Source organism: Fusarium odoratissimum, assembly GCF_000260195.1.
Source record: "Fusarium odoratissimum NRRL 54006 unplaced genomic scaffold supercont1.7, whole genome shotgun sequence".
In the NCBI taxonomy this organism is placed as follows: Eukaryota; Fungi; Ascomycota; class Sordariomycetes; order Hypocreales; family Nectriaceae; genus Fusarium; species Fusarium odoratissimum.
In genome coordinates this window covers 1,323,573-1,336,988 of record NW_022158693.1, presented here as the reverse complement: position 1 = coordinate 1,336,988, position 13,416 = coordinate 1,323,573, and the positions used below count along the sequence as shown (strand labels likewise).

General features: G+C 48.5%; 4 protein-coding genes across 9 annotated transcripts; all 4 read left to right on the top strand.

Annotated features, from left to right (window-relative positions):
* Positions 1-9: 9 nt before the first annotated feature.
* On the top strand, positions 10-7,267 carry FOIG_05734 (uncharacterized protein). Of its 3 annotated transcripts, none has more exons than XM_031204503.1 (4): positions 10-620; positions 1,064-1,126; positions 1,184-1,201; positions 1,320-7,267. In XM_031204503.1, exons 2-4 carry the CDS (start codon positions 1,116-1,118, stop codon positions 6,976-6,978), a joined length of 5,688 nt encoding a protein of 1,895 aa, XP_031066332.1. In that variant the 5' UTR covers positions 10-620; positions 1,064-1,115; the 3' UTR covers positions 6,979-7,267. The 3 variants fall into 3 exon arrangements, with proteins under 3 accessions (XP_031066332.1, XP_031066333.1, XP_031066331.1); XM_031204504.1 differs by having other exon boundaries at positions 21-620; positions 1,037-1,126; positions 1,320-7,238; XM_031204502.1 differs by having other exon boundaries at positions 21-1,126; positions 1,320-7,238.
* A 69-nt stretch (positions 7,268-7,336) lies between these two features.
* FOIG_05733 (cell division cycle protein 37) lies at positions 7,337-9,611 on the top strand. 4 transcript variants are annotated; one of them, XM_031204499.1, is made up of 4 exons: positions 7,337-7,502; positions 7,553-8,845; positions 8,906-9,264; positions 9,344-9,611. In XM_031204499.1, the coding sequence occupies exons 1-3, from the start codon at positions 7,479-7,481 to the stop codon at positions 9,029-9,031; spliced, it is 1,443 nt and encodes a 480-aa protein (XP_031066328.1). In that variant the 5' UTR covers positions 7,337-7,478; the 3' UTR covers positions 9,032-9,264; positions 9,344-9,611. The 4 variants fall into 4 exon arrangements, with proteins under 4 accessions (XP_031066328.1, XP_031066327.1, XP_031066330.1 ...); XM_031204500.1 differs by lacking the exon at positions 9,344-9,611 and having other exon boundaries at positions 7,384-7,502; positions 8,906-9,116; positions 9,173-9,243; XM_031204498.1 differs by having other exon boundaries at positions 7,348-7,502; positions 8,906-9,611.
* A 663-nt stretch (positions 9,612-10,274) lies between these two features.
* FOIG_05732 (uncharacterized protein) lies at positions 10,275-11,979 on the top strand. Its single transcript, XM_031204497.1, has one exon. It carries the CDS (start codon positions 10,561-10,563, stop codon positions 11,647-11,649), a length of 1,089 nt encoding a protein of 362 aa, XP_031066326.1. The 5' UTR covers positions 10,275-10,560; the 3' UTR covers positions 11,650-11,979.
* Positions 11,980-12,155: 176 nt separating this feature from the next.
* Positions 12,156-13,018, top strand: FOIG_05731 (uncharacterized protein). Its single transcript, XM_031204496.1, has 4 exons — positions 12,156-12,279; positions 12,357-12,462; positions 12,556-12,658; positions 12,737-13,018. The coding sequence occupies exons 1-4, from the start codon at positions 12,220-12,222 to the stop codon at positions 12,810-12,812; spliced, it is 345 nt and encodes a 114-aa protein (XP_031066325.1). The 5' UTR covers positions 12,156-12,219; the 3' UTR covers positions 12,813-13,018.
* Positions 13,019-13,416: the final 398 nt, after the last annotated feature.

Here is a 13,416-nt window from a genome sequence, read left to right as displayed (position 1 = left end):
AGACCCGGCCTGCCCTCCACCCCGATTTTCCCAGCTGGCCACCCGGAACCACAGCAGCAGCAGCTTGCGCAAGTGGTAGCAGCAACCAAGGAAAAGCACCACTCCTGCCTACTCGGGCAATCGCAAACTTCCAGTACGACAACAAATTCAAGCTGCACCCACTTTAATTTTCAATCATCCCTTAACCCCGGCTGATTTCCCCTATTGATTGCTGTTATATACAGCGAGCGGACACTTGGCCATCCAATCCAATACAAGTCATCTAGAACTTACACCAACAACCCCAGCCTTTTCAAGCGCCTGCAGCCCGGCCAACCAGAGTCATTGGAAGACTTAAAACTGCCGACCATCGTCACGACTGATCGGCTACGTCTCATTGCAGCATATTCCTCTGCATAACATCACCACATCCACTCTAATCTGACTTTTAAGTGCCGATGCTGCATGCAGTGTAGACAGGGGATTGGGATATCTTAACTACCAGTTCGATTTGGCCGGGACCTTCGGCAAGCAACAATTGGTGTTGACAGCTTTGCTGGGTTTTACAAATTGAATCAAGGTGGTGCGCTTTGGCTCTTGAGGCTTGACACCGAATTACCTTTTTACCACCAACTCAACCGGTAAGTGGTTCAATGCCTCTCACTTTTTGAATTTTCCCTTCTTCGATCGTTATCATTCCCCTTCGACCTACTATGGTATATATTATGATCCGTTGCTATGTCCCCCACACTGCGTCATGCACAGTTGATTTTTTTTCATTCATTAATATTTCACACCAAATTGGCTGCACTCCTTCAAAGTCTTTCTGTTATCTTCTCACAATCCCTATCACTCGAATGAAGCCGAGAGTGACGCTTGTTGAACCGAGTTCCCATATCTTCCTGTGCCTTCGGTCTCGTCTACCGGATGCATGCATCTCACACCCGACGACCCACTGCATCCGTCGCGTCGCGCTACACGATTTCGCCGCGCCGGGTACTATATTGACACAATCTTCATATCATTGGTTTCCGTTGAAGGCTTGACTTCTTGAAAGTGCTGAAGACTGACAACTGTGGTTCAGCGACCGAGATGCCATGACACGCGCTTAATATTACAACCAACTAATACACACAATGGCTTCGAGGTAAGTTTTCCCAAACGTCATATCCACATAGTCTCAATGTACTGACGCTCCATTTAGACTTGACAGATTAGTCACGTAAGTGTGCTTCATTATTCAAATCCTAACAAACCCCCGGATCTATGAAATCCGGGACATGTGTCGTCTAAAGCGCTATTTCTCCTGTTACATGAGATTGAAACTGACAGAATTGTAGTATCCTCGAAACGGGTAGTACGAGACTCATCCGTGATACTGCTGTTAATCAGCTTGCTGATTGGCAAAAGCAACACCCTGATGAATTATTCAATCTCCTCTCTCGTGTCGTCCCTTATCTGAGACACAAAGAATGGGAGACAAGGAGAACCGCAGCTTCTGCTATTGGAAAAATTGTAGAGCATGCCCCTGTTTACGACCCGAACTCTGAAGATGCGCCCGAGGAAGGGAAGAAGGAGGAGCCTGTGCCCGAAAACGGACATATTAAGAAGGAGGAGGAAGATGACGCAAAAAAGCTACCTTCTGATGATGGTCTCTTCAAATTGGAGTCTCTCAATGTTGAGATGATTCTCAAATACGGCAAAGAACTACTGCGTGGTGGTGGCATCGAATATGGACTAGCAGCGCTTGATCCGCAAGCGCGACTGACACATCAAAAGAAGACTCTCAATGGGCGATTAGGACTACTTGGAAGGAAGTACGAAGATGACGAAATCGCATACACAGGTGGCGACAACCTTACTGCGCCCATGACCCCAATGGACACCACAAACGGGCATGGACACGCTCGTCCTGACGGATCTGGTGCTCAATCACAAGCGCCTGAAGAATCTCAACTGAGTTCTCGACAGCTCAATGTATTAAAACGAAAACGCAAAAGAGAGGCAATGAAAGCATCCCAAGGTAAGGGAGGATTCGGAGATCTTTCTGTCAGGCGCTCCATGACATCTGGATCCGATAACCTGGGAGACGACACGGCCATGCCAGATGGAGACACCAAGAAGAACAGCAAAGTCAACGACTACTTCAATCTCGATCGTCCTGCCGATGTTGATGAGGACACTAAGGTTGTGAGCGAGTTCAAAGGACCAGTGATCCCCATAAAATCCGAGCTAGAAGCGGAGGAGACTATGGAGGGCGCTGAGTGGCCATATGACCGGTTATGCGATTTCCTCAAAGTGGACTTGTTTGACCCTTCCTGGGAAACCCGACACGGAGCTGCCATGGGCCTTCGTGAAGTTATCCGAGTACATGGTGGAGGTGCAGGGAAGCTACGCGACAAGACAAGGAAGGAGAATGATGTCCTCAATCAGAAATGGCTTGATGATATGGCCTGCCGGCTGTGCTGTGTACTAATGCTTGATCGCTTCACTGACTACAGCTCCGATACCTCTGTGGCACCTATTCGGGAAACAATTGGACAGTCTCTTGGGTCCGTTCTGAAACATCTACCGTCGCCATCTGTTTACAGCACCTTCAAAATTCTCTACAGAATGGTTATGCAAGAAGATCTCAAGCTTGATAGGCCAGTTTGGTCAGTGTGCCATGGCGGGATGATTGGCCTGAGATATGTCGTCGCGGTCAGGAAAGACCTCCTCCTTCAGGACAGCGACATGATTGATGGCATAATAAAGACTGTGATGAAGGGCCTGGGTGATATGGATGACGATGTCCGTTCTGTCAGTGCCGCTACGCTCATCCCCATGGCGAAGGAGTTTGTCACTTTGCGGCCCACACAACTCGAGGGACTTGTCAACATAATCTGGGAAAGTCTCTCAAATCTTGGTGATGACCTGAGCGCCAGTACTGGACGAATTATGGATCTGCTCGCGACTCTGTGTGGTTTCCCAGAGGTACTCGAAGCAATGAAGGCATCGGCCGCTCAAGATGAAGAACGTTCCTTTACCCTGCTTGTCCCTAGACTCTACCCCTTTTTACGTCATACCATCACGTCGGTGAGGGTGGCTGTGTTGAAAGCATTGTCGACTTTCGCAAAACTTGACGCAGAGACCTCCCAGGGCTGGCTCAACGGCAGAATTCTCCGATTGATCTTTCAAAATATTCTTGTTGAAAGAGATAGAGACGCCCTTAACATGTCTTTGGACCTATGGACGTCTCTGGTCGAGAGCCTAGCCAGCAAACCTGCTGTTCTTGCAGACGAATTCACTGCTCACATCGATCCTATGATGCAACTGACTCTACACCCTATCGGTGTTTCGAGAAATCCGATCCCAATGAACGCCTCACTCTTCCAAAAACCATCAGGTGGCACGTATACTATGCCCGGAGTTACTCAGCACACACCACGGAAGCCGTCATCTCCCGATGGGTCTGATCGTGCTCCCAAGCGTCGCCGGAAATCCACAAAGGTCGACGACACCCCTACAGCCAGCCTAACGCATGATGTCGATGGTCACATGATGCAAGGCGACGTGGATCTCGTTGGCATGGATGTGCTGATTCGCTCCCGTGTTTCGGCTGCCAAGGCAATGGGCTTCATCATGTCTCGAGTCCCTGTCGCAAGCCTGGACGATTATGATGCATTGTTAATTCCTGGCCTAGGGTCAGCATTTTCATCCAGCCAGATGACAGCATGCGTGATCATCGACGAGTTTGCCATGAACAGCCAACACTTGGGCGATTCTCCTCGTTACCTCGAGAATTTACAACGCATTATTGATTCAGAACGTCCAGCGGCATACAGGGATCTTGTCAACTTCATCCAGCGAGTCAGGACACAATGCCAGCAGCTCATTCATCTGTTCAGAGACCATGGCAAGGTCTCGCACAGCAAACTTCCGACACTGCCTGTCGTGGTCCAAGGAGAAGCAGAAGCTGGCCCGAGTGCCTTTTCCATTGCCACCGCAGAGAAATGTATCGGCGATGACTATGAGAAACTGAAGAAGGCCATGCCTCCCGGTCAACGTCTGATAGCGAGCCAGCAGCTGTCCGACGCTCGTGATATGACCATTTTGGCCATTGAAGAAGCCAAGACTGTTAAGGCAGCTCGTGATGTTCGCGTCAAGGCAGCAGCAGCGTGTGCAATGGTTGGCATGAAAGTGCTTCCGAAGAAACCCAGCCCATTGATCAAGGGCATCATGGACTCTGTCAAAACGGAAGAGAACCAGCAACTTCAAATTCGGTCTGCTGACACAATTGCAAGACTCGTGCAGCTTTTCACTGAAAAGGGTCGAAAGGGACCAGCCGATAAAGTGGTATCCAACCTGGTCAAGTTCTCTTGTGTCGAAGTTGCAGAGACTCCTGAATTTCCAGTTCATGCCAGTAAGACTGATTGTGTTCTGTCCATGCAGAAGGAAGAGGATCGTGTCGATCACCCAGATGCTGCTAAATGGGCCCGCGAAGCTAAAGCTGCCCGCATCACCAGACGAGGTGCAAAAGAAGCCCTCGAAATTCTCTCTAGAACTTACGGTGCCAGCCTACTTGAAACTGTCCCCAGCCTCCGCACATTCATGGAAGATCCTCTTGTTCGAGCTTTCTCGCTTGACACTCTGCCTGGAGAGGCTAAGGATCCCGAACAGACGTTTGGACAAGAGATTGTCGACGCCATGTCTGTCATTCGCACCATGACTCCAACTCTGGATAAGGCCTTGCAACCTTTCATCATGCAAATGATGCCTCTTGTCATAAAAGCTTTGCACTCGGAACTTTCAGTCTTCCGGTACATGGCTGCCAAGTGTATGGCCACAATCTGTAGTGTCATGACCGTGGAAGGTATGACTGCACTTGTTGAGAAGGTTCTCCCATCGATCAACAATCCAGTCGACCTCAATTTCCGACAAGGAGCAATCGAAGCTATCTACCATCTGATTGCTGTTATGGGGGATGCTATTTTGCCATATGTCATCTTTTTGATTGTGCCAGTTTTAGGACGAATGAGCGATTCTGACAACGAAATTCGCCTCATCGCAACAACATCCTTTGCCACGTTGGTCAAACTTGTTCCTCTCGAAGCTGGAATTCCTGACCCGCCCGGATTGTCCGAGGAATTGCTGAAAGGACGAGACCGCGAGAGAACCTTCATTGCTCAACTGCTGGATCCAAAGAAGGTAGAGCAGTTCCAGATTCCCGTAGCCATCAAGGCTGAGCTACGGTCGTATCAACAAGAAGGCGTCAACTGGCTCAATTTCCTCAATAAATACCACCTTCATGGTATTCTTTGTGATGATATGGGTCTAGGCAAGACCCTGCAGACCCTCTGTATCGTAGCAAGCGATCATCATCAGCGTGCCGAAGAGTTTGCCAAGACACAGGCACCGGATGTTCGCAAGCTGCCGTCACTAATTGTCTGCCCACCTACGCTTTCAGGTCACTGGCAACAAGAAATCAAGACCTATGCACCATTCTTGAGCGTGACCGCCTATGTTGGACCGCCAGCGGAGAGAAAGGCTATGAAAGACAGACTTGGCGAGACTGACATCGTAGTCACATCCTACGATGTCTGCCGCAATGACGCAGAAGTTCTCGATAAGCATAGTTGGAACTATGTTGTGCTCGACGAAGGCCATCTGATCAAGAACCCTAAGGCCAAGATCACGCAGGCAGTCAAGAAGCTGGCGAGCAATCATCGTCTTATCCTCACCGGCACCCCTATTCAGAATAATGTCTTGGAGCTTTGGTCTCTGTTTGACTTTTTGATGCCTGGATTCTTGGGTGCTGAAAAAGTCTTTCTGGACCGCTTTGCGAAACCTATAGCTGCAAGTCGATTTAGCAAGGCATCATCAAAGGAACAGGAAGCGGGTGCCTTGGCGATTGAAGCACTTCACAAACAGGTGCTTCCGTTCCTGTTGCGACGCCTCAAAGAAGAGGTTTTGAACGATCTTCCGCCAAAGATCTTGCAGAATTACTATTGTGACCTGAGCGACCTACAGCAAAAACTATTCGAGGACTTCACAAAGAAACAGGGCAAGAAGATTCAAGCCGAAGCGGGTCGTGAAGATAAAGAAGCTAAGCAACACATTTTCCAAGCGCTACAGTATATGCGAAAGTTGTGCAACTCACCTGCCATGGTAATGAAACCAGGAAGCACTCTTTACGATGAGACGCAGAAGATTCTCGCCAAGCAAGGAACCTCCATTGAGGATGCGCAGCACGCACCCAAGTTGACCGCTCTGAGAGATCTACTGGTGGATTGCGGTATTGGCGTTGAAGGCAGTGATTCGAATGATCCTCTTTACCAACCTATTAAGCCCCACCGTGCGCTGATCTTCTGTCAAATGAAGGAGATGCTCGATATGGTGCAAAATAAGGTATTGAAGGAGTTATTGCCCTCAGTATCTCACCTCCGACTTGACGGCTCGGTTGAAGCCAACAAGAGACAAGATATCGTCAACAAGTTTAACAGTGACCCGTCGTATGACGTGCTTTTGTTAACAACGAGCGTGGGAGGTCTTGGACTGAATTTGACAGGAGCCGATACTGTCATCTTCGTGGAGCACGATTGGAACCCCCAGAAGGATCTCCAGGCCATGGATCGAGCCCATCGTATCGGTCAAAAGAAGGTGGTGAACGTGTACCGCCTTATCACCCGTGGAACTCTCGAGGAGAAAATTCTGAACCTCCAACGTTTCAAGATTGATGTCGCATCAACAGTCGTAAATCAACAGAACGCTGGCCTCTCAACGATGGACACAGATCAGATCCTTGATCTGTTCAATGTTGGAGACGCCGCACCAAACCTCTTAGCCGACAAGGAGAAGAACAACATCGACGGAAGAGAAGAGGATATGGTCGATATCGAGACAGGTGATGTGCGTGTACCAGGCAAGAAGGCATGGCTGGATGATTTGGGAGATCTTTGGGATAACAAGCAGTATGAGGAGAGTTTCGACCTGGATGACTTCATGAAGACGATGTCGTAGGCGATAGGCCGACTTCCCAGGCTTGCTGAAAACATGGTGAAGCATTTGATTGCCGAGTTTTGGACGAGACGGTGGTCCTACTAGAATATGGTATTCAACCCCGTCAATGTTGATGTGTACAATAGCCTAGATCGTTCATTTAGCGAAGGCGTACTTTTGCTTGTGGAATAATTGCTAAGGATACTATTTGTTGTCTGGTTTGACTGCTGCGGCAATGAGAATTTACTTAATAGTATCCATGTTACCATTCTTCGTTTGGTGTGATCGACTTAGTAGCTTTGTTCACCTCCGTTCTCCGTGTTGTGGCTGGTACAAACAGCAGCCACAGTCTGCCACAACCATACTAGTGGGGTTGCTTGTAATCACCCCGCTATCATGGTAGAGCTCTAAAGCAAGGTCCAGAAACTTCCATTCCTGCGGTCTTATCCAACACTCCTTACTGAACTCATCTCACGACACCACTTGTAAGGCGGTGACTGATACGTATCAAATTCTACAACATGCCGGTCGATTATAGTAAATGGGTAAGTTTTGGAACATGTTTGCTCGATCCCGTCCCTGACAGCCTTGGTAGGACGCACTGGAACTCAGTGACGACTCGGACATTGAAGTGCATCCTAATGTCGACAAGCGATCGTTTATCCGCGCGAAGCAGAATCAGATTCACCAGGAGAGACAGCACCGAAAGTTACAAATCGAGACCTACAAGTATGAGCGTGTGGTCAACGATGGTTTGCTGAAGCGAATTTCTGGGCTTCTGGCATCGCTGCGAGCCCATGCCTCCGAGGCTGCCACCAGAAACCCAGCAGAAGTTGCCTTTCAAGCCGTGATGGAATCAGCTGGAGATCCGAGAGATGACAAGCCGCCTTCACCACCCGAGGGTGTTCATACCCAGGAGAAGGAACAACCGTCATACACTAAGATGATGGCAACGCTCCTAGACCAAGTCAATAAGGCTTTGGATGAGAAGAAACCGGAAAACAGATACGAAGCTATGATTTCTGAGATCCAGTCACACGAGGACAAGGTAATGGACCTGCAGAAACAGCTAGTAGCTAAGTTGGAAGAGTTGCAGAAGGAGGAAGGCCGAAAGATTACAAGTGAGGGCATTCACACAGGTTTTGATAGCTCGCATGTCGCCAAGTCAAAGCCAGAAGAGAAGAAGGACTCTACACAGGTAGAGCTCCTGAACCCTAGTTTCGCTGAAACCTCCTCAAGCTCGGCATCCGGAAACCAAGACGTCAAGGTGGACGATGACAGCGATATCGAATCTTCACCGGCTGGAAAGAAATTTGGCACCATTAGGGCAAATGACTATGCGGCTAGTCTCCAGTTCCTGTCGCAGAATCCTCAGTTGTTGGTTGAGAGGGAGACAGATGGCCTTCTGGTTCAGGCTTTCGATGCTGCTCTAGAGAACAAGGATGAGTTGTCGCGACAATTAGTGCACCAGGCCCTACTTCTACAATACTGCAGAGCTCTTGGTAAGGATGGTGTGGGGCTTTTCTTCAAACGCATCACAACCAAGGGGCACCAGGCACAGGACGTATTCTATAAGGATGTGCAAGACACATATATGAAGATTCGAACACGTTCAAGGGAGATTTTAGCCGAGCGAGCCAAAGAAGGGCAAGCCGAAGGTGTCGAGCAAATTCAGCTGCATGCCGTGGAGCCTGGTACGGTCATCAACATCAAGGTTCCTCCAGCAGACAGCGAGGACCCCGAAGAGCAGGAAGCGCGGAAGATCTTCGAAAGTTTCAAGCCTGAGATGCGCAAGGCCTTGGAGACGGGCAACTTGGACGAAGTGAACAAGGTGCTGGGTGAAATGAAGATTGACGAGGCTGAGGAACTCGTGGGTCTCTTTGGCGAGGTAAGTTGCCAACGATTGCCGACAAGGTTAGAATTCACGGGCTAACGAATCGCTTTACAGGCCAACATTTTGAGCCTGGAGGAAGAAATCATTGACGCTACAACGGAGGAAGGGAAGCAGCAGCTGAAAGAGATTGAAGCCGCGGCTTCTGTGGACAAGAAAGAAGAATACGGTGATCCTGAGTAAGCAAGAGTACGCAAGGACAAGAACTTGCTCGGTGATAGGTATCTGCAGTCTTGCAATGGGGCCCCACAATGTTCAATGGCCACGAGTAAGAAAAATGTTACCGAACATGCATCGAGGGGTTATTGAAGTCTATCTTATTAGCTAAGTGAAAGAAACGCGATTAATCGCCACGACCGTATACCTACGTATAGACCAACCATCATGCCATCGTGTTTGGTACGATGAAAAGTGAGGTTCGTCATGCTTGGTCAACATTTTGAGCCGCCACGTCGATGTAGGTCACCACCCACGGAAGCTAATGGCATGAAACAGATAAAAATAGATTATGCCCCTCGAAAACGTTGTCTGCTCAGCCTCCCAGCCGCCACCACCACCTCCTTCACGAGGAATGGCTGGTTATCGTTGTATGCATAGGAAACTGAGGTTAGATGTGATTTTGTAGTTGAATGGTGTCACGATATTCTGAGCATACCTGAGAAAATTCAGTTCGTTGAGCCAAAAAGGGGTTAATATTAGATACGAGAGGCAATTGAGTACCACACGTTTAGACAAACGAGATCCAATCTCGCTGGCGGCGAGGCGTTCTCAAATGTCCGGAATGTGGAGGGCAAATGGCTTCAGCCGAGACAACGTCTCGGCTCCCGCATTGTAAGGTACAGTATATTTTCTTGGCATCTTGGAATAAGTCATCTACACGTGTGATGTATCGCTGCTGGCCGACTAGCATCGTAAACCGTGGTGGTTGGAGTTGGAGCCTTGGATGGCAGGATGGATAAACGGTCCATGTTGATCTGCACGGTATGATAACACCGACCAGCCGGGCATGACGTGTATCGAGCATGAAGTAACATCGATTTACAGTAAAGGCCTTATTTATGCTTTAGAAAACATACCTAGGGTTTGCTCGACAGGTATCAATCTCAAACTGTATCTCAAACAGATGTCAAGCAAACTCTGTTTACGACGTTGGAGCAAAAACGGTATTCTTAATTTGTCTCGTCGGCGTTTGAAGCGTAACACAACACCTATAGGGCATATCCACTGCTGACGTCTCAAGGGGCGCAGCATCGACCGGACCACTCGAGACCAGACCCGACCTCAGCCCCAACCTTCAATGTCTTGGCTTTTCGGTCGTTTGACGATCACTCCAGTGTTCCGGGCAGTGGGTATTCGGTGGATATCTAGGGTCTCTTTTGGTTCGCTCCCATGGCTCTCAGTGAGCCGCCGCCAACTGGATGAGCCCCCAACCTCGAACAAAAAATAAAGAAAATTGGACCGGGGCGACGTCAGCTTCAAAGCACGGACAACAACCATCTCATCCCCTATGCCTACGGGGACCTACAGCCTACCTCATGACCTACTCCATGGCAAATATTGTTTTCTTTGTTTCATGGTTTATTAACCTCACCTGTCCTTCTTTAGATTTGTTTCTTATCTCCTGTCTATCTTCTGCATCATCATATTTTTCTTCTGTCTCGTTTAACACATAGATTCTCGATAAGCCGGGCACATATCAGAAACTCATCGACATGCTCCAGTCCTCACTTCTCTCCGTCGTGGCCGGAGTTCTCGCTGCTACGTCCACCGTCTACGCTCTCCCACAATCAAATTCAGGGTCAGGGTCTGGTTCTTCAACAGCATGCAACAACTCTCCGGACCTCTGTAGCCGCAGTTATAACAACATCACACACATGGGGGCTCACGGAAGCTCTTTTCTACGCGATGGCAACGACGGACTCGCCGCCGCAGGTAACCAGAACTTCAACGCCACGGATGCTCTCGACGCTGGTCTTCGTCTGCTTCAGGCCCAGGTACACAAAGAAAACAACACCCTCCGTCTTTGTCACACTTCCTGTGGCATTCTCGATGCTGGCCCACTCGAGGACTGGTTGACTAAAATCAACGTGTGGATGAAGGCGAACAAGAATGAGGTTGTCACTCTCTTGCTTGTCAACTCCGACGATGCCAAACCTGATGAATTTGGACAAGCCATCAACGGTTCCGGCATTGCTGAGCTGGCTTACGCACCCGCTACCCAGGAACCGACCAGCGAGTGGCCTACTCTCAAGTCCATGATCGATAACAGCACACGCCTCGTAACTTTCGTCACCAACATTGATGCTTCGACCCAGTACCCCTACCTGATGCCAGAGTTCGACTATGTCTTTGAGACGGCGTTTGAGGTTCCTTCTCTCACCGGCTTCAACTGCACTGTCGACCGCCCATCTAAGATTAAAGATGGTGCTACAGCCATGGCCAGTAACTACATGGGTCTCGTCAACCATTTCAAGTATCAGAGTCTTTCAGACAACAGTGACTTGTTCGTCCCTGACACTGAGAACATCGATACTGTCAACAGTGATGGTACCAGTGAGGATGGTCAGCTGGGCAAGCATCTTCAGGAATGTCGACAGGAGTGGGGTGCTGTGCCCAACTTTGTGCTGGTAGACTTCTTCGAGAAGGGTCAGGTTCTCGCAGCGACAGACAAGATGAACGGCATCTCTGACGCCACTGGGCGTGAGGAGGTCTCGGATGAGTCGATCGGCAGCACCACTGACAGACAAGTCGGCATGGTTGCCCTGACTGCCTTCGTCGCTGCCGCAGTGCTGTTGGTATAAAAGGTTTCTCCAGGCTTGAATGCATTTCAGCATTCAGACACAATTTCTTTGTCTTCACTCTTCTATCTCGACATTATTTACACAGGTTTGATAGGACCTGCCGTTTAATCCGGTGCGGTCACATGGGCATACAGCGAGGCGTTTGGGATAGCAAGCTTGCATCTTCATAGATTGAATTACAACACGGGACAGGGGGGATGGGTCGATAGCTTTGTGGCGATATGTTAACATAAGACTGGCCTGTTGGGCGGATGATATGCATTTACCTTGATGATAGACTCTCAATAGAAATGTATAGAGATGTCATATTGACTGAAAATTGCTCTGTGAATGATAATACGTATTTCATGAGTAATGCACAGCTGTGCCCCTCGTCAGCAACATTATCAGCATTTTCAGCATCATGAAGTCGTTGATGATTGCAACGTCATGTCAGCCAATTAGCAGCGATTTTAGACCAACTCCAAGACCCAGAAGCCTAGAACACCGTCAATATATTCCCCTTATTTTTTCCACCTTTACTCTCAATCATATTTCATACCACTCAAACTGGAACCTGAGATTTTGACTATGGATTACGAAAGTATTGCTACGCCAGAGTCGTGCTATGTCGACTTTTGCCTTCTTCCCGTGAGTCTTGGTTTTCTATGTCCCTCGAAGCGCTATGGAGGTGGGAATGCAGACATTCTAATACTGACAACGAAAAGATCGGAACTGGAACTGTATCCGTTGCAGAAGATATTGCTGAGGTACAAAAGGTCCTCAAGGCGAGTGGATTGAAGTATACTCTTCACTCTGCTGGTACCACCGTGGGTGCGTTATTTCTGGCATGCACCAATATTAGGCTCTACTTGCTGCAGCAAACTTCACAACTCCAGGTGCATAAAGCTAACAAGTTACCTTTAGAGGGATCGTGGAACGAGGTAATGGCGGCTGTAGGAAAAGCACATGCTGTTGTGCACCGCCGTGGTGTAGTCAGGATTCAGTCGTCGATGAGGGTCGGTAGTCGGTAAGTTCAACCACCCTTCATATGCATTATTTCCATGGGGTCTTGTGTGGTTGCATGCTAATCATGATCTTGTCATAGAACGGATAAGAAACAGACGGCGGAGGATAAGGTCAAGAGAGTGGAAAACCTGCTGGCCAAGGACGAGTCTAAGTAAATATGTCATTGGTGATTAAATCTGGGATGGGAGGCATACAGATGAGACTATGAAGCCTATTTTATCGGTATAATCTCTATATATACCTTATCCAGACGCCTTCTCGAGTGGCGGATCATAGCCGTGAACATGCCACTGGACAGAGAATGGCAAAACAGACCAAGTTCTATCTGTATGTGCTTCTAAAGCCCAATAGTAAGTGTAAGCTGGTTTCAAATGGCCTTGACTGGCCAGTCTGTGTCTTGAACCCAACAGAATTGCATAGCTGTCCTACGTAAGACTTGGGAATGGTTGCAGGAAGTTCTATACCAGGATCAACATTAACACCTTGTGGAGCTTTTCCCTATGCCTCTATGTTTTATGTTTGTCTCTCATGTTTCTGGCCTTTATCATCAACTGGCCTAATTTTAAATTTGTGTTACTGGGATCAGATAATGGCGTCAAGAAAGTGGCGTTCCTCTTGAATAACATGTTGGCTCGATGAGAACCCACCGATCCCTCTTTCACCTTACCCAACGCTATAGATAGCATCCAGAGTAACACAGGCTACAAGAGATATACCCAAATCATCTATTTTAAGATAAGTATAACAATGAAGCACTAA